The sequence below is a fragment of the Emydura macquarii genome, unplaced genomic scaffold, assembly GCF_026122565.2.
Source record: "Emydura macquarii macquarii isolate MOO-44397 ecotype Brisbane River unplaced genomic scaffold, CSIRO-AGI_Emac_v2 contig_2205, whole genome shotgun sequence".
In the NCBI taxonomy this organism is placed as follows: Eukaryota; Metazoa; Chordata; order Testudines; family Chelidae; genus Emydura; species Emydura macquarii.
Window position 1 is genome coordinate 21,599,598 of NW_027132342.1, and position 19,645 is coordinate 21,619,242.

Sequence of the window (19,645 nt, forward strand, 5' to 3'; positions counted from 1 at the left end):
TCTGCCTGCAGCGCGATTAGGAACTTCAGCATCTCCATTTGCTCCTCCACCACTTTTATCATCTGCTCCTGGGCCACTAAAATTCGCTGCTCCCCTGCTTCCTCTCCTTCCTATCTATTTTCGTATTTTCAGAAACTGTCTCTCTCCATGCCCTTCATTCTTGTTCTGTGACTTAAGAGGTTTGGAGCACCTCCTGAAACATTTCCCCCTTGCTCCTTCTGGGTTGCATCCTTATCAGGCGGAGGTGCTCTGCCAATGCATAGGGGGCACCCTTGAAGGCCATATCTGCAGAACCACAAGAAACAATAAACAGAAGCATGATTGTTAGTGCACTCAAAGCATCAACTCATAATAGTAAAATACACCTCATTATCACTGTCCCCTGGCAAGCACACAGCTTGGCAAATGCCCTAAACATGGTGAGTTCGGCCTGGGGAGCGAGGAGAGCATTCAAGATGGGCAAAGGGTGTTGATGGTTTTCTATGGGGGTCACTGCAAGCAACCAGGGACAATATTGTAAATCCTTCCACCATTTTTCACATGCATGGGTAACAGAAACTGATATCTCACTCTTGAGGGCTTGCAAGGGTGCATCTCCTTCATGTGAGGTGGCTTCAGACCGGGTCCATATGCTGCTCACCTGTGTGCCACTTTGGTCTCTGCTCAAGTGATTGCTAATTGGCATGGGAAAGTTTCCTAAAATAGGTGAAGGAACAAAACACATCTGCCAAGGAACTTTCGGCAGAAGATTGGCAAGAATCCCAAAGAAAGTTTCCTAAAGATCTCTCTGAAGGATTCCCTTGAAATCTCGGTGTGAATTAACACACTGTTCCGCCCTCTGGCGTAGCTGCACAGGGGAATGTGAAGGAGACGCAAACACAACTAGTCTTGTACATTTCTACTCTTTAACCCACTTCTAGCATATAACAAAGCCAAGGACAGTTCTTCCTCATGTAACCAAGCAGTATCAATTGAAAATAATCACTTACCAGTGTTCTCCTCTCCTGCATCATGTGCACCAGAGATGGAGTGCTGGAATTGGCTCAAACCCTCCAGGTCGAAAAGAGATCCTGGCTCACCGCGGTATTGGACAACCCTGTCGCCTGTCCCACCTAATTCTCCAACTCCACTTCCTCATCCACCATTTCATCCTCAGAGTTGAGTCTGCTAGCAGCTGACCCCAGCCCCACAGAAGTATCTAAGGGGTTCTTGGTTGTGGAGGTGGGGTAGCTGCCGAAGATGGCATCTAGCTCCTTATAGAAGTGGCAGGTCTTTGACACAACATCAGAGCGATGGTTTGACACCCTTGCCTTCTGATACACCTGCCTCAGTTACTTTATTTTCACACGACACTGATGTGTGTCCACTTTATACCCCTTATCCAACGTGCCACAAGAAATCTGACTGTAGATATCAACGTTCCTATGGCTGTAGCGGTGTTGGGACTGCCCAGCCTCTTCTACCCACAGATCCAACAACTCTGGTGTGCTCCAAGCAGGAGAATGTTTGCTGCCTGAAGCCTCCATTGTCAGCTGGGAAGATGAGATCTGAGCTCGAGATGCCCAATGAACAGGCATTGAAATTTAAAAAATCCCCAGTCCTTTAAAGGGGGAGGGGTGTATGCTTGTGCACCTGGGTGCAGGGTAGCAGAGTTCGAATTGTCAAGATGCGGTCAAGATGGGCATTGTGGGATACTTCCTGGAGGCCATTTACGATGACATAACCAAGAGCAGAGTCTACACTGACATTTTGTCAATCTGACTTTGCAGCAAAAAGCTCTATGTCACTTGCTGAGGTGGTTTTATTTTGTCAGCAAAGCAGGAGAGTTTTGTCAGTGGGAAGAGCATTGTACTGTGTACACCTCCATTGTTTTGTGGATGAAAGCTGACGTTTGTTGACAAAACTCTGTAGTGTACACAAGGCCTAACCCAGTGTGCTGTAGGCTATAGCATGTTCTGACAGCTTTAGGGCAGGTGCCCCAAAGATTTCTAAATTCCACCCAACAAATCCCTTCTGGTTGCTGGTGTTGTTCCCTAGGAACAGTTACCATTATTATGACCTTTTATATATATATATATATATATATATTACAGAAATTTACAGAGACCCACAGTCAGGTGATAGTGCCATTTTTTTCTGGGTGTTCTGCGAACCATCCCTGACCAGATAAGCTTGCTTTACATGTACGCACAAACACACACACAAACACAATTAAGCAGTGGAGTTTCATTTTTAAACATGATAATTTAAATCAGGTTTCATAGTTGTATAGTGTATGTATGCAGTATTTATGAGTCCTTAATATATTGGAAGGCTATCAGGTTCCCCCCTCAGTCTTCTATTCTCTAGATTGAACATACCCTTTTTTTTAAATCGTTCCTCATAAGTCAGATTTTCTAAACCTTTTATCATTTTTGTTGCTCTCCTCTGGATTCTATCCAGTTTGTCCACATCTTTCTTAAAGTGTGACACCCAGAGCTGGACGTAGTACTCCAGCAGTCTCATCAATGCAGAGTAGAACAGAACAATTACTTCCCTTGTCTTACATATGATATTTCTGTTAATACACCCCAGAGTTATATCATTAGCCTTTTGCACAACAGGATGACATTGTTTACCCATACTCAATTTGTAATCCAAAATAGCCCTCAGATTTCAGCAGGACTATCTAGCCAGTTATTTCTCATTTTGTATTTGTGTATCTGATTTTTATTTCCAAAGTGTAGTAAATTGCACTTCTCTATATTTAATTTCATCTTGTTGATTTCAGAACAATTCTCCAATTTGTCAGGGACATTCTGAATTCTAATCCTGTCGTCCAAATCCATGTTGGCTATTCCTTATAACCCTATATCCTCCAGGTGCTTGAAAATCATTGCTTAATAATTTGTTCCAGTATCTTTTCAAGAATTGAAGTCAGGCTAAGTAGTCTATAATTCCTTGAGTTTTCTTTGTTCCACTTTCTAAAGACAGGTACTATGTTTGCCTTTCTCCAGTCTTCTGGATGTCACCCAACCTCCATGAGTTCTCTAAGATAATTGCTTATGGTTCTGAGATTGCTTCAGCTTGTTCCTTAAATACCCTAGAGTGGATTTCAGTAGGCCCTATAAACTTGAATACATCTAATTTATCTAAATATTTGTAACCTGTTTTTTCCCTATTTTGTCTTGTATTCTTTCCCCATTGTTGTTAATATTGTGTTGTTGAGTATCTTATCACCATCAGCCTGTTTTAGAGAAGACAGATGCAAAATAGGTATTAAATACCTCACCCTTCTTGATGTCATCAGTTATTAGATTTCCTTCCTTGCTAAGCAGAGGACCTATATTTTCCTTTGTCTTTTTATTGTTCCTATTGTATTTATATAAATATTTTTCCCTATCATTTTAAACTTATGAATAAATATCAATCAGCTTTGCCTATGATGTAGGCATGACCACACATGACCAGGCAGGCATATAACACCTATGTCTGACCTGCTTCTTCATACTTCATCAAGGGAGGTGAGTGTGTGTGATCTTTGCCAAAAGCTAAGCACTAGCTGTTTGTCATGGCTTTTGTGATATGTTTGTATGGGAACTCTATTAAAGAGATATGTAAAATGTGGAATATTATGTTCAAAGCTGCTGGAGATGGAGCATGTCACCACCAGAGGCAGGTGGGTCTCAACTACTTCAGTCAAAGGTGAGAACAATCAACATCAGTCCAACCCTGTGTTTACAGTCTGGACCAGATGCAGGCCTGAAAATTTACAAAATAAAAGAACCAAAAGAAAAGACTCAGAATAGCCAGAAACAAAATGTCTGGGACCGTATAGGAGAAGAAGAAATAGTACTAGATGTTATCATCCATTACACGTGTGGCACTCTGCCCTCATGAGTGTCTCCTGAAAAGTGGATGCCAGCTCTCTAGACTGGACAAACACTGAAAGGACTGACCATGAGGTGAGAAATACCTTCTTACACTGGAAATGAACTTAATAAGCATAGGTTCTAGATTGTTTTTTATATTTTCTTCTTTTAATCTGTAACCTGGTATTTTCAATCCTTTTGCTTACATCTATTTTAGAACTTCTTTTCTTAACTTGTGTTAAATAAACTAAATAAAGTGTTAAACTGAAGGGAGACTGGTGAGCTGGGGTACACTGCTTCCATGGAGACAGCGGATTGGTGTACATTGCTTGTGTCCAGAAGAAAAGGTACTCCAATGTATCAAAGTGGAGTGTGCTAATTGCTAGAGCCCAGTCTGCAGAGGGAAAGTGTGATTCAGAGAGCCCAGAGTGGAGTGCTTATGCTGCCTGCGGCCAGCAGAGGTGGGAGGATTCGCCCCTGGTGAGCACAGACAAGGGTCTCTCATACTGTAAGTAAATGGTAGAGAATGTGATTCATCCTGTATATTTTGGGTAACCCCTGAAGTGTCACATTGCCCAAAAGCCTGCTATTTGTGAATGGCTCTCTCTCTTTCTCTCTCTCTCTCTCTGTCTCATACACGCACACACACACACACAAGCCCAGGAAATAAATTCATATCACGGATCATTTCTGCAATCATATCAATAGTCATATTCATGCATATATGCTACAAATAAAATCACAATATTATTCAAAATAAACTATTTCAGTGATCAGAAGAAAACAATCTAATCTCCTAGACCAGCATTTACTCAAAAGTGATGGGGGAGGGGAGTTATTCATAGATTCAGCAGTGACAGGAAAAACTACCAAGACAGTGGAGCACCAGTCAGGCACTTTTGATTTGGATTATTTTATTTTTCAGATTAGCCCCCTCTGATTACATTTTAGAAAATGGCGATGAACGTAAAACTCAGAGTGAGAGAAAGATGGTGTGGCAAGAATCTGATTGGTCCGATTTTGCTGCAGTCCTAATTCCTGAAACAAAGGAGCATTAAAAAAAAGTATCAACAGCCACTGCGAAGAAAGGTCAATAAAGATCGTTACGCTAGTAGAAAGATCTTCCAATTGTGAGTGTATATATGTTTACTCCAAGAAATCTTCTACGGCCCATTATTAATCGAATTAAGTATAGAGTAAGTGCAATTGAGTCAAGTCCTTTGCTAAAGGCTCCTCATGATTTCAAATAGCAACACAAATAAGACAGCCATCATTAATGTTTCATTTTTTAAAGTGTATTTTACAGAAAATAGCTAATTATTATAGACGAAGCACGAAAACATGCTGGGATTTTCAAGTGACCACTTTGTAAAATTGTGTTATGAGATCAACCAGAAATGGGTAAGGATACAGAGTGTAACAGAAAGTGTACATTGAAAGCAGTTCTTGTTATGATTAATATATTTAACGAAACCTACAAGACTAAGGGGATATCTGAGTTTCCATTGAAATAACGCTGGACTTGATATTAATTTTCGAGCTCCTACATGGGTCATTTTTTTCCCTCTGAAATCTATGTTTGAGGTTATTGAGCGCCCTGGGGAATCTTAACCGAGCTGTATCCAGAAGGGGGAGGGGGAATAGCAGCCCAAAAAATTACCATCTTTACCTTTTCAGTCAGGTCTGACTCCAGAGAGACATGGAGAGCGATCTCAGATCATTTGTAATTATTTTGATTTTCACGTCTGGTAATCGTAGGTAAAGAGATTGGGAAAGGACGCAGCACCAGAGCAGAGTGCAGACTTTAAGGATAACAGCCTGGCTCGCCATGGGGGCACAAGCGTATCTTAGGACTGATCTAGGAAGAGACCTGCGATGGTTTTCTTGGACCTACACTGAAGATGAACACTCCAAGTGAAAGGCTGACAGCTGTGGACTTTGTCGGTGCTCTGAAAGGGCAGGAGCACACACCACACGGATTCGGTGGTTAAATCCACATTATGAATAACACATTTGCAACTCAACTGCTCTTTCCTGAATCACTCACAAATCCAATAGAAGAGCTGATAGCATATAGGTTAAAAATAGAATATTTTTAAAAGCCACGTAGTATACCGAAATTTAGAGGGAATCACCTAGTATGAAAAACCTAACAATAATTACAATATTGGGCAAAATATTTAGATTTTACTTTTGTCTTATTCAGAATGGTTTCAGAATTTAAAAAGCTATATTTTGTTTTGCTTTTAATATACCATGAATACTCGTTACATTTTACAATTAATATACTTTGCATGAGGAGAGGGTCAGGGATGTATTTCTTCTAAAATATGCACATCTAGTCTTACAAAAAGTTGCTACACTTTATTTCTAAGTGCTAAATTCGGAAGAAAAAAAGTTGGAGTGTCATTTAACACCGTATGCTGTATAGAACTGGTCGTGTAGAAAGCCAGCCAAATGATAAATATTTTGAGGTGCGTTCTAAAACACGCCAGTCGTTTTTGCTCTGGGCGAAAGAGAATATTTTATTCATTGCTGGTCAGCTTGTGCATTTAAATCGAGATAAATTAAAAATGTAAGTCATGAAAATGAGTAATGATTTCAAGAGGGAGTCTGAAAGAGGGATAGCAGCAAGTCATCAGTTCAGTCATTTTGTGGTTCTACCTCTTCGCTTTATGGAACTGAATTAGCTAACCGAAATATGTTATTTTTTTTAACTTATCATGGGTGATAGATTTTTATTTTTGATTATTTCACTTAGCCATCTCTTTAGCAACAACTGATTATTCCTCATATCACGTCAAAGAATGCTAACACCGAATCTTTCTAAAGCAAATTAAACATTTATGGGTACAAACAAGTTGAACTTAATACTAAGTATTTTGTTCTATAAATGTAATAAAACATGCGACTAAATTGCCTACTATTTAGCTTTTCTGTCTGAAGCGAGAGACTACAATTTGTTGGTCCTTATTCTTTGATTTAAAAAATTAAAGCAGATACAGCTCCTTTCAGTGTCAATGTGGTGGCTCTTAAAAGAGCCTTTGGGTTTTAGATGGTTGCATTAACTTCTGCTATTAGGAATGTTTACGCTCTCTCACCACGGATACGGCGGGCTAACTGGATGTCCTTGGGCATGATAGTGACTCTCTTGGCGTGAATAGCGCACAGGTTGGTATCCTCAAAAAGCCCAACCAAATAAGCTTCACTGGCTTCCTGCAGGGCCATAACGGCCGAACTCTGAAAGCGCAAGTCAGTCTTGAAATCTTGGGCGATTTCACGAACCAGGCGCTGGAAGGGCAGCTTGCGGATAAGCAATTCAGTAGATTTCTGGTAGCGGCGGATCTCCCGCAGAGCCACAGTGCCAGGCCGGTAACGATGAGGTTTTTTCACTCCTCCAGTTGCAGGAGCACTTTTACGGGCAGCTTTAGTAGCCAGCTGCTTACGCGGAGCTTTCCCCCCAGTGGATTTGCGGGCGGTTTGCTTTGTCCTAGCCATTCTCCCTATCTGTTACTGTCGCTTCGACAAGACAAAGAAAAATAAGACGCGCGCTGTAGCAAAACCCGATATTTATAGCCAAAGTCCCCCTCCTGATTGGCTGGCGGAAAAAAGCAAATCCATTGGATAATTTTAAATATTTGAAAAGCCCGCGCTCTGCCAGGAAGGAAAGAAATTACCCTTCCCGCCTTCGTTCTGCCTTACAGTGCCTATACCGCCTCCCCCACTCGCGCCCTCACGTCATCTGATTTCAAATAACACGCCCGGCTTCTAGCACCCATTCATCGCTACCAGTAGTTTTCTGGCTCTTATCAACTTAAAAAACCCTTATTTTAATTCCTGATTTCTCTCTTTAAATCCTTCCTTCACCGGAAAGCGACAGATATGTGATCTGTGATTCTGAATACTTTCATCCTCCTATTTACAAAATCTCCACCTTGCCAGACAACTACGAAAGCAGAGAAGGAAATGCATACCGCATAAACCGAAAAAGTTTGGTGGGGTGGAATTCTATGCTATTCTATATTGCACTTTGGGGTTATCTAGAGGGTGATAAACATCCTATAATCTTTCTCCTCTCAGCACCCCCAAAGCAACATAATCTTTATTAAAGATTAAGCAAGAACAGAATGGAGGATTTAATATAATTTAATTCTTGGATATAGTACAGTAATAGTTAATTGTCCTGTTAGTTTTACTTTCCTGAAAACCAAGATGTACACATGACTTCAGCAGGGGATTGGTTAAGTGTTTGAATACGAAGTATGCAAACTATAAATATTTTTCGTTTTATTCGAATGTCTATGAGCATAGATGTAGCATTAAATGCGAGAACATGTTTAAATATTTTACGGACTTCTCTAACAGTGGGCAACACTTAAAATAATTGTGGTGTATATTCTTAGCAAGAATTAGGAGAGATAATTTAGGTTTTCTGTGCACTAATATTTTTTAAACAATCACTTTCTACATTCAGAAAAAAGAGGAAGCAGCGTCAGAGCTCTTTTATTGAAAACGTGGGTGGCTCTTAAAAGAGCCTTTGGGTTTTATGGTCTTTAATAAAATTTACTTAGAGCTGGTGTACTTGGTGACAGCCTTAGTGCCTTCAGACACAGCATGTTTGGCCAACTCACCCGGCAGCAAGAGTCTTACAGCCGTCTGAATCTCCCGGGAAGTGATGGTCGAGCGCTTGTTGTAATGCGCTAGACGGGACGCCTCCCCTGCGATGCGCTCAAAGATGTCGTTCACAAAAGAGTTCATGATGCCCATGGCTTTAGAGGAAATACCGGTGTCTGGATGAACCTGCTTCAGCACTTTATATACATAGATAGAATAACTTTCCTTCCTAGTCTTTCTACGCTTCTTATCGCCCTTCTTCTGGGTCTTGGTGACGGCTTTCTTAGACCCCTTCTTAGGAGCTGGAGCAGATTTCGCCGGCTCAGGCATATTGAAATTCGACGATTTCGCTAAATCACAGAAAGAACATAAACACAATGGCGGCCAACCCCCTTATTTATAGAGGCCGTATGCAAATGAGATGCTTGTAATCTTTTATTTTCTATTGGACCTTAGCTAAAATTCACGTCACACACGATAAATTCTGCACCCAATTGGTCAAAATAAAATCCTTATTACCATTGGTTGTAAATACAATGAAAATTTTCAACCAATCATGAGTCAGTTTCTGTGCCACAAGGAAGGGATAAAAAGGCAGGATTCGGGCGGGGCGTTACTATACTTATTCTACTTTGAGTCTTAGTGCTTTGGTTGTCTGAATTAGCGCGTTGAAAAATGTCAGGCCGAGGAAAACAGGGAGGCAAAGTGAGGGCGAAGGCTAAGTCTCGTTCTTCACGAGCTGGGCTGCAGTTCCCTGTAGGTCGTGTGCATCGTCTTCTTCGGAAAGGTAATTACGCTGAGCGAGTGGGGGCCGGCGCTCCGGTCTATATGGCGGCAGTGCTGGAGTATCTGACCGCTGAAATTTTGGAGCTCGCTGGTAACGCTGCTCGGGACAACAAGAAAACTAGGATCATTCCCCGTCATCTGCAGCTCGCCATCCGGAACGACGAGGAGCTCAACAAACTACTGGGGAAAGTCACAATCGCTCAAGGAGGTGTCTTGCCTAACATCCAGGCCGTGCTGCTGCCCAAGAAAACTGAGAGCCATAAAGCGAAGAGCAAGTAAACGTGACAGCATTCAAAATCAACCCAAAGGCTCTTTTCAGAGCCACCCACATCCCAGAAAAAGAGTTGAGTTTCTAATACAGGTTATATGCTGAAAAAATAACATTAGGTTTCACTCAGTGTTTAAAGTGAAAAAACACTGGAATGAGGTGGGGGAAAAGTCCGTAGTTTATTTTAACTTAATAGATAAATTTAATAATTTTAAGCGAAATTATTTGAGTCTGTAGACCGAATAGAATAGAGTCTTAAATCATGGGGCAGAGTTTTTTTTATGGTTAAAAGGAGCACTCACATTTACTCTACCCCTTGTTCCTATTCTGCGCTCAACGAGGGTAAAGGTTACTCAGATGTATGTATTTTCATGGGCAGAGACAAGGATGAAAATAAATTAAAGATCGACCACAGGAAAGCAAGAACTACATCTTTCGAAGCGAAATTGACGACAGAATATTTAATTAGTACTGGGAATAAGAGTAGATTCATGTAATTTAACAAACTCGGGGCGGAGAGAAGAGGCGTCACGGACCAATCCCTGTAAAACGCAGGTTTTTCGAACTCTCCAATTGCTGTGAAGCGCGCCCTTTTCAAACTTTCCCCACTCCCTGCAAAGTGCCGATTTTTCACTGTCAAGAGGGATGTATGTTCGCAACAGCTGAGAGAAGTAGGGTGTTCTAAATGATCTGCGGCTTCTCGTCCTTAGTAGCCGACAGGACAAGTACTGACAGCAATAGATCTAAAGGGCCAGAATGCCTGCCAATATAAAGGATAAAAATGTAGCTTACCTCCCCCAACCCGTCTTATACCACTTAGAAAAATCTTTCAAAAGCATTAAATAACTATATAGAAAAATATGAAACATGAGAAACTGCTAGCCTTAGTCCTCCAAAGCAACCTGCTGCGGGTGCAGAATACTGTCAGACACAGCTCCTTTTGGAAAGGGGTGGGTGGCTCTTAAAAGAGCCGTTGGGTTTGTTTGCATGAGACTCAATTTCTCTTCAAACAGCTTCACTTCTTCTTGGTTGCTGCCTTCTTTGCCTTTCCTGCTTTTGGCTTGGTTGGCTTGGGCTTGGCCGCCTTGGGCTTCACCGCCTTCGCCTTCGCCGGGCTCTTAGCTGCCTTTTTGGGCTTAGCAGCAGCTTTAGCTTTTTTCGGGCTCTTGGCTGCTTTCTTGGCCACGGAAGCAGCTGGTTTCTTAGCTTTTTTCGGGCTCTTTTTTACAGCTGCAGCCTTTTTGGGCTTCTTAGCGGCGCTGGTCGGTTTCTTGGTAGCTGGTTTCTTAGGCTTTGTCGCTGGCTTTTTCTTGGGTGCTTTTTCCTTGATCTCACCCGGTTTTTTGTTGAGTTTGAAAGATCCAGAAGCCCCGGTGCCTTTGGTCTGTACCAAGATGCCTTTGCTCACCAGACTCTTCAACCCCAGCTTAATACGGCTGTTGTTTTTCTCTACATCGTACCCTCCAGCTGCTAAAACTTTCTTAAGAGCAGCCAAAGACTGCCCTTTGCGCTCTTTGGAGGCAGATACTGCCTTAGTGATCAACTCAGTTACGCTAGGAGCTGAGGGCTTCCGGACTTTCGAGCCCCCTGCTGCCTTCTTTGCCCTTTTAACTGGAGGCCTTGGGGCTGGAGCAGAGGCAGCTGCAGCTGCAACTACAGGCGCAGTCTCAGACATGGTCACAGACACGTTTCAAAACCAGAAAAAACATAAAGTGAACTAGTCTGACGCCTGTTATTTATAGGGAGGAGTCACTGTCTGATTGGTGCGTTAAAGTGCCCGCCCAGCTGCAAACCAGAAAGGGCTCTTTCTCTCCTCTCATTTTGTGTTTCTTCGGAGTCAATAAAGTGTAATTTTTGCACAATATTTGCCACCAAATTATCTCTTTTCTCAGCCAAATGAAGTTGAAACAGGATATTTTAATCCATTAATGTTTCCTACAGAAAACAATACAATTACATTAAGGAAAAGACAATAAACCCCGAGTGCTGAAGCTGGATGGACCTCGAGAGAGGGAATTTTTTGTTTTTCTTTGTAAATTAAAAATGTCCCTTTGCCAAAAATATCAGAGAAATAATGTAATTCTACTCTTTTGACGGTCGTCTTCTAATTAGGAAAGAAAGCGAGTAACGTGTGTCAATGACTTCATTATAAATCTATTTCAAACAGAAAGAGGTAGCACACACTCCCACAGAATAAATTGCAGGTCGATTGAACAAGGCGTATACCTCCAAACTTAAAGAGGTATTATTATTGTTGTATTTTCATTTAAATTATTATTTTGGGACAATACAGCTGTATTTACTTTAAAAAATAAAAAATATTTTCCAGTAATCTGATTACCACTAGCCAGAGCTGACATGAAGTGCCGGCGTTGAAACGCTATTAGTATTACAACCTAACTAGTGGCTGTGGCTTCATTCAGAATTAATAAGAAACAAATAACGCTTATATAAATTCCATTCAAAGGGTTAACCGAAAATTTAAGTTCTCTCTCTTTCTCTATGTATATATAGAGAGAGAATCATAAAAGATTATATATATAAATAAAATGTAAGAAGCATTCAGATTTTTAGTTGGTTGGTTTGGCAGGGGTTTTTGTTTGTTTGTCTTTGTTGTTGTTTTGTTTGTTTTCCCTCTGCCTTGTTAATAGTGGAAGGTTCTTAAAATTCCTTGGTACTAGTTTCAAAACTATTAAGCTGATCTGAGATAGCGCCGAGTTTGAAGTCTTAACTCTGATTGGGCAGTTTGAAAAGCCCGCGCTTGGAAATGGAGGGTCTAGGATTCCGGGATTTTGCTCACGTGGTCAGACTGGCTTCACCCGCCTCCAGAAATACCCTGCAGTCAGCAGTAAACCTTTGGGATTTGTAAATCCTACATCTCTGATTTTCATTCTCAATCTTCACTAAATTCACTACTACTTGATAAATCTTTTCTTAGTGAAGGGTTAAATGTACTTAACATATTTTTGGTATACCAAAAAAGGTACCTTTGTTTCATAACTTTGGACAGGTTCCCTTTCCCTTGACTCACCACAATCATTTTTATAGTTGATTTTCCATTTATTTCCTTATATTGATTCCAATAATCAGATTAACCAGCACTGACTAAGGAATCCCTTCAATCCCAAGAAGAAATAAATGACTAGAATGGTTTTGCAGCCACTATTAAAATAATTGATCGTTTCTTTTCATAATAATTAGTTGCATGCTTACTTTGGATTCTGTTTTTGTCTAGTCTGTCAGTAAAAGAAAATGTACTAACTCTGAATAGGCCTTCTATATGTATGCCTTTGTTTACAGTAAGAAATCTCTGTGTTGTTTTATAGCTTCTAAGGCCAGAAGGGACCACTGTGGTCACCTATTTTCACCTCCTATATAACTCAGGCCAAACTATCCAATCTAGATTTAAAAATTGTCACTGATAGAAAATCCACCACTTCTCTTGCAAAATTGTTTTAATGGTTAATTACTTTCACTGTTAAAAATGTAAGCCTTATTTTTAATCTGAATATATCTAGCTTCTACTTCCAGCAATTACATTGTTTTATACCTTTTTCTGCTAGACTGAAAAGCCCATTAATAAATATTTGTTCCATGTCGTAAATTATAGACTGTAATCAAGTCACCCCTTAACTTTCTCTTTGTAAAACTAAATAGATAGAGCTTCTTGAATCTCTCACTATTTTTAAACTTTAAATTTTAAAACATGCCTAAATTATCTATAATGCAAAATAAAAATGTAACTACAGACTATTCAAAATTGAATAACTAGTATGATTAGAATTTTTACCCATTTTCTTTAAAATTCATTTGTTTTAAAACACTGACTTCATTTAAGTTCACATATACAACTTTTGTTTAAACTGAATCCCTCTAAAGAGCCTTTTCGTTACTCTAGAATAGAGCTAATTTTAAATCTGAATATTTCTATGTCTAAGTATATATATGAAGGTAATACAGCTCTTTTCAAGAAAACATGGGTGAGTCTAAAAATAGCCCTTGTGTTGTAGATGTTCTTAAAATGATTTTAACCTCCAAATTCATACAGTGCACCCCTGGCGTTTTAAGGCAGCCATACACCATGTCCATGGACATCACAGTTTTTCACTTGGCATGCTCTGAATGTAGGTGAATGCATCCTGATAGACATTCTTTAGAACTGGGGTTCCCAAACTGGTACACGTACCACCAGTGGTACGGAGGCCACCTCCCAATGGTATGTGTCTAAGCTGCCCGACAAGTTGCCAAGGTAGCTTAAGAGGAGTGTCAGCAGCAGTTTAGCCTGAAGTTCTGCTGCCAATGCTCCGCTTAAGTTACCTTGGCAACTGGACCGAGCAACTTAGTTCCTCAACCAGTTGCTTCCTGAACTTCTGGCTTCCAGCCACATGAAAGGAACCAGTTGCCAAGGTAGCTTATAAGTGGAGCATCAGAAGCTACATTGTATAAAAATTTGGTGGTGGTACTACAAGTAGTGCCATTTTATGTTGGTGGTAGAGTTTGGGAACCGCTGCTGTAGAAAAACCTTGAGCAACCCTGGTCTCTTCATAAATCAGTCCAGAGATACATTGGACTCCCATTCAAGTAGGTAGACAATGAATAGGCTTCAGTAATACCCTGAATGTTCTCTCTCTCAGCACATATCAATTTCTATGGACTTAGCACTTCCTTTCCCTACTTACTCCCTTACTACCTTTACCATGACCAGACATAGTGGAGTCAAAATAGAAACTTAGTAATAATTTGTACAAAATTATCAATATATACAGAAAAATTCTTAATGTGTATATAGGCCTGCACTGACTCTCTTTACATTCCTTGAAGTCAGACCTGATTAAAAACTATAGAAAAGAGGCAGGTTGTTGGTGCTGTTCTCTTCCCTTCTCCCCCACCCCCAAAATCCTAATCTCTGTCTGTACAGGGTCGGTTTAGACTCAGCCAAACATGCAATAAACTCAAAGCTCACATTTCTAGAATAGTTTTGGAGAAAATAATGTCCAATTTAGGATTTTAAAATTTATTATGATTATAATTATAACTGAAATGGAAACTCCTATTGACAACATCATGTCTCGGTAACTACACTACTTAACACAAGAACCGATTTCAAACATCTTTGATTTTTTAGTCATTCGTTGCTGTTCCTCTCTCCTCTCTCGTTTTCTGATGGTCTGTTGATGCTGTTTTTCAAGATAACCGTTTGAAATCAGTGTACATTTTCGCGTCCCTTCTCTCTAAAACATTTTGTTAATGGTGCTGTTGTATCCATATAATTTATATTTAAATGGCCCAGGACAGCGCGGAGGAAGAATTTCTACTGCCGCGGAATATTCCTGGTAAAATGCACAGATCTGATCTACGTGATTGTAAAAACCTTATTCAGCTACTTGGAGTCTGCAGCAAATTCTGACCAATCAGCTTCACTGTCACATAATATTCTCGCTCCGGTTTTCTCTCCTGTGTTCGCCGCCATTTTCCAAAGCTGCGACAGGGGGAATTAATGTTATACAATGTGATCAAAAGACCAAGAGCACTCACGTGCTCTGGGAAGCTGTATTGTTTTCATTCACTCAAAAATCCTCAGGTTCTGAACGCTTGTTACTTTTCCTGTATTAACAATGCATTTATCAGAACTGATCTGAGTGGTTACAGAATGAGTGCTCAAAAAACTAGAGCTTTGTTTCTCCTCTCACCTCCCCCCCCCCCCGCCTCCATTCACAATTTACCGACACAACTAATCCTGCAGCTGGTGTGGGAAAGGGTGAGACGATCTGTTGATTATATTAAAATCCGCAAAAATCCAGCATGAAACTATCATACAGAATGCTGATGGAGACTTTCAAGACGAACAAGTATGTCCTATCATCATACCAAAAGTAGGTGAGTCCGGGCTGGTTAGTTTGTGTCTTAATTCTGTTTCATTCCACCCCCGCCAGTGACTAGGACAAAAAGAATGGGAAGCCCCAGGAGGACAAGCATTTCCTGTTACATTGTCCCTAAATAATGTTTTATATATGAATTTTCTTTGGTTACTTACTGCAGCTGATCAGTTATTTTGTGTCAAATAAAGTGTTTGTTTGCACTATTTCTTTGGAAAGAATTAATTAGGCATTACAGCTTTAAAGAACCGCTATTTCATTGTTACATAATTTCCCTCACCCAAAAAGTATATCAATTCACAATACTACTTGCAAGATGATAAAGAAAAAATCATTGCATAAGACCAAACCAACACCAGAAACACCTATTTCAGACTCAAACTTCATTCATCTCTTATATCACTGGACCTAGCAAGATTGGTGTGCAAATATTCACTGATTTGTTTTGCACAATATCTCGTGGCATTTCTTCTCTATCCAACTGTGTATTCTTTGCAGCAAGAATCCAAACACCACATCAATGTGTCTGTTAAACCCCTCACCCTTGATTTCACACATGGTGAGTAGAATATTAAAGGCAAACCTACTGATGCCCCAGTTTTGGAATTCCCATCATGGTGAGTTAACAGATGTTCCACTTTACTTTAAGCTCCCAGTGCATGCTCTGCCTTCCTGCATCTGCTGAGCATATAACGGAACTGCTGCTGGTCAGAGTCTGTGTAGTTAGACTATGGCTTCATGCCTTAGGGAAACAAAGGGTATACAGTGTCTCAAAGAATCATGATTATGGGTACCTATAAATAATGCTGTGGCATCGAAAATTCAGGAGCTGAGAATAGACTTGGATGAATGGAACAAAACAGTCACACAGCACTGGATAATCTGGTGACTTGAGAACAGGCATGTTCAGTACATGGCACAGACTACAAGCTCTGACACTAGGCCAAGGAAAGGGGAATGAGAACATTCACTGAGATGAATGAAGGAGTTCACACATCTCAAAGCTCTTGTTTCATGCTCTGTTCTTTTCCATGAATGTTTGCATTCATCTAAGAACATCCCATTGAGGTGAATGGGCCACTTCACACCTCTGCTGGGCTCCTATTCTGCAGATGGACTTGTAAAATCTCTTCCCCAAACACTGGCAAAGTCTGAGAACTATAGTGGCACCGCACAGCTTCTGGGCTGGGAAGGGAATGGCCAATGGGATGGATCACTTGATGATTACCTGTTTTATTCATTCCGTCTGAAGTATCTGGCATTGGCCACTGTTAGAAAACAGGATACTGGGCTAGATGGACCATTGGTCTGACCCAGTATTGCCCTTCTTATGTTATGTATGCTGAATGCTGTAGTGTAGTGTAGTGAATTAATAGTGTAGACACAGAGTACTGTTATGTTTTTCCATCAGTTTAGGAACTCCACCCCCCTCCCCCAAAGCAATGGTAGCTAAGTTGATGGAAGCAGTCTTCAAGTGACCTAGCTGTGTCTCCATAAGGGGTTAAGTCAGAACATAGTTACAGTGCTGAGCATTGTGGATTTTTCACAGCCATGGGAGCTGTAAGTGACCTATGTTTTAAGTGTAGATGAGAACTGTGTGTACACTCTCCTGCCTTCAGTTGTCACATGCACTTCTCATATGCCCACCACCCTCCCTCTTCTCATAGTCCCTCCAGGTTTACCAAGAAAATGGAGTGGCAAGGAGGATGGAATTGGGGGCTGAGCTTGGGGGCTGGGGTGTACGGGTTTGGAGCAACAGGCATGTTGAGGAGGTCAGAGCAATGTGGAACTGCAGCAAATAAGAGGGAATAAATTGGTACAGTAGCAGGGGATTGCATGGATGGGAGACTGAAGGAGATAAAAGTGGGAAAGGAGCTTTGGAGTATTGCAGAAAGTGTGGGGGTTGCCAGGGTTCAGAATAGGGTCACTGCCCTTTTCCCAACCTTTGCCCTTTAGGGCTGTGATCTGGCACAGTTTCTGAGCTCTGAAGGACCAGCACACGTCTACATGACAATCCTTATTAGTAATATCTTTTATTGGACCAACCACTGTTGGTGAGAGAGACATGCTTCTGAGCCACACAGAGCTTTTCTTCAGGTCTGGGAAATGTCCCCAGAGTGTCACAGCTAAATACAAGGTGGAACAGTTTGGTTAGCATATGCAGTTAACACATATTTCAAGGGACCATTCAAGATGAAGTGGCCAGTTAACGCCTCTCCAGTCATGGGGGGCAAAGGAGAAAAAAAAAAAAAGATGGTGGAGGAGTAATGGGTTATAAATTATTGTAATAAACCATAAATACAGTGTCTCTATTCACTCCATGATTTTTAGTGGCTGTAGATATAGCTGTATCTATCTATATAGCTACATCTATAACTATTTTAGTGACTATATATAGAGAGTGATTGCTTTGTGAAAAGAACTCACCCACAAAATATATGGTGTTTTTGTCTTTTACCATTTTTCTATGTGAGTTCATTCAAGAGTGTAGTGATTGTCTGGTTTCACCCACACAGTTGTTATGGGCATTTAGTGCATGGGATAAGGTACACCATATGTTCTGATAGGGATGCAGAGGACCCAAGGATTTGGAAAGGTGTGTTGTGGGGAGTGTTGACCATTGTACCAGTGGAGATATGTCTGCAGATTTTGCATCTGTTGTTCTGGAAGAGTCTGGTGCTGCTTTGAGTTGGTGTGTCCTGGTCATTGGGGAGTACGTTTCTGATTATCAATACAGAGAGGTTAGGGGATTGTTTGAAAGCCAGAAGAGGGGGCTTAGGAAATATTTCTTTCAGCATGTGGCCACCATCAAGTATGGGTTGTAATTATTTCTTAATACCCCATATGGGTTCCAGTGAGGGGTGATAAATGACAACCACAGGTGTACAGTCAGAGGGGGTATTATTTCCATATCAAAGCAGTTTCACTTGGGGTATTTGCATGGTCCATTCCATGATGCAATCTACTTCTCTGGATTCTAGTGGAGAGTCTTTGTTTGGTGAAGGCAGTTGGGAGCTGAGGCTGGGCCAGGTGCCAGGAGCTGAGGCTGGGTGCCGGGGCCAGAGGCCGGGGCCGCAGCAGAGCAGACCAGTGCATCCCTCCCTCCTCCACACCCCCATGGGAGCTGGTCCAGGCCCTGCTGTGCCCCACAGTTACCTCTAATCAAAGGTATATTATTGGTTTTGTGATGGATTTGTCCAGAAATTCTTCCTCAAGGTGACCCATGAAATGCTTGGTATATTGGGGAATCATCCTAGTACGCCTGGCTGTTCCCACGGTTTGGACAAAGTGTTTGTTGTTGAATATAGAATCGTTATGGATGAGGACGAAATGGATGAGTTTGGCGATGTGTTTGGGGTCAATACCTGAGTGTTGTCTATTATCTTGTAGATATTTGTGCCGCAGTGATGCTGTCATTGTGAGGGATGTTGTTGTAAAAGGAGGTGACATCCATGCAAGGACAGTCTTCTCAGGGAGGTTGTTAATGTTGCAGAGTTTCTGGAAGAAGTCAGTTGTGTCCTGGAGGAAGCTGGCCCTTTGTGCGGTGAGTGGTTTGAGGATGGTTTATATGAGTACCAATATTCCTCCAGTAAGAGTGCTGTGGCCAGATATGATGGATCTGCCTGGGTTCCTTTGTTTGTGTATCTTGGGAAACATGCAGAAGGTCCCTAGGATGGGTTTGTGGGGGGTGAGGTAGTAGAGTTTCTCTTGCAGTTGTTTGGGGAAGTATTTGATATCTTTAAATTTCTGGGTAAACTGTGGGATGGGATAGTTGAGTTCTTTATAATAGATGGTGTCAGAGAGTTGTCAGTTAACCTCATTAACATACTCATCACAGTTGAGGACTATGATGGCTTTCCCTTTGTCTGCTGATTTGATCAGTATCTGGTGGTTGGATTTCAGGAATTATATAGCTATCCTGTTGGTGCTGAAGAGATTGTGGTGTATGTGATGTTTGTTAAGGATTTTATAGTTATTTTTTTTCCTGAAGCAATTAATGTAATGATCAATAATATGGTTTCATCCACTGTGGGGTGTCCAGTCAGATGATTCTTTTTTCTTATGACTGCCAGTGAGGAAATGGTTATTTTGGGTGATGGTCATCATTGTTGTAAAATAATTCCTTGAGGTGGAATCGGCAAAATAATTCTTTTAATTCTCCATATTTTAATATAGTAACAGGTTCTGTGGTGGGGCAGAAGTCCAGTCCCTTGGAGGACATGGAGAGTACAGATAATTCAGCTCCAGTT

The 19,645-nt window shown here is 41.0% G+C and overlaps 4 protein-coding genes and 1 long non-coding RNA gene across 5 annotated transcripts; 2 read left to right on the plus strand and 3 right to left on the minus strand.

The window, feature by feature from the left end:
* Positions 1–4,279: 4,279 nt before the first annotated feature.
* On the plus strand, positions 4,280–5,725 carry LOC137160821 (uncharacterized). The gene is made up of 3 exons (XR_010921981.1): positions 4,280–4,359; positions 4,777–4,981; positions 5,610–5,725. It is a non-coding gene; the product is annotated as an uncharacterized lncRNA (long non-coding RNA).
* A 1,151-nt stretch (positions 5,726–6,876) lies between these two features.
* LOC137160817 (histone H3) lies at positions 6,877–8,228 on the minus strand. The gene has a single exon (XM_067559683.1). The coding sequence runs from the start codon at positions 7,347–7,349 to the stop codon at positions 6,939–6,941; it is 411 nt and encodes a 136-aa protein (XP_067415784.1). The 5' UTR covers positions 7,350–8,228; the 3' UTR covers positions 6,877–6,938.
* Positions 8,229–8,369: 141 nt separating this feature from the next.
* Positions 8,370–9,143, minus strand: LOC137160819 (histone H2B 8). Its single transcript, XM_067559685.1, has one exon. It carries the CDS (start codon positions 8,793–8,795, stop codon positions 8,415–8,417), a length of 381 nt encoding a protein of 126 aa, XP_067415786.1. The 5' UTR covers positions 8,796–9,143; the 3' UTR covers positions 8,370–8,414.
* Positions 9,083–9,577, plus strand: LOC137160818 (histone H2A.J). The gene has a single exon (XM_067559684.1). The coding sequence runs from the start codon at positions 9,141–9,143 to the stop codon at positions 9,528–9,530; it is 390 nt and encodes a 129-aa protein (XP_067415785.1). The 5' UTR covers positions 9,083–9,140; the 3' UTR covers positions 9,531–9,577.
* An 896-nt stretch (positions 9,578–10,473) lies between these two features.
* On the minus strand, positions 10,474–11,205 carry LOC137160816 (histone H1-like). Its single transcript, XM_067559682.1, has one exon. It carries the CDS (start codon positions 11,192–11,194, stop codon positions 10,535–10,537), a length of 660 nt encoding a protein of 219 aa, XP_067415783.1. The 5' UTR covers positions 11,195–11,205; the 3' UTR covers positions 10,474–10,534.
* Between the last annotated feature and the right edge of the window lie 8,440 nt (positions 11,206–19,645).

Coding starts and splice junctions, on each gene's coding strand:
- LOC137160819 (XM_067559685.1), bottom strand. CDS start 8,795: ATGCCTGAGCCGGCGAAATCTGCTCCAGCTCCTAAGAAGGGGTCTAAG.
- LOC137160817 (XM_067559683.1), bottom strand. CDS start 7,349: ATGGCTAGGACAAAGCAAACCGCCCGCAAATCCACTGGGGGGAAAGCT.
- LOC137160816 (XM_067559682.1), bottom strand. CDS start 11,194: ATGTCTGAGACTGCGCCTGTAGTTGCAGCTGCAGCTGCCTCTGCTCCA.
- LOC137160818 (XM_067559684.1), top strand. CDS start 9,141: ATGTCAGGCCGAGGAAAACAGGGAGGCAAAGTGAGGGCGAAGGCTAAG.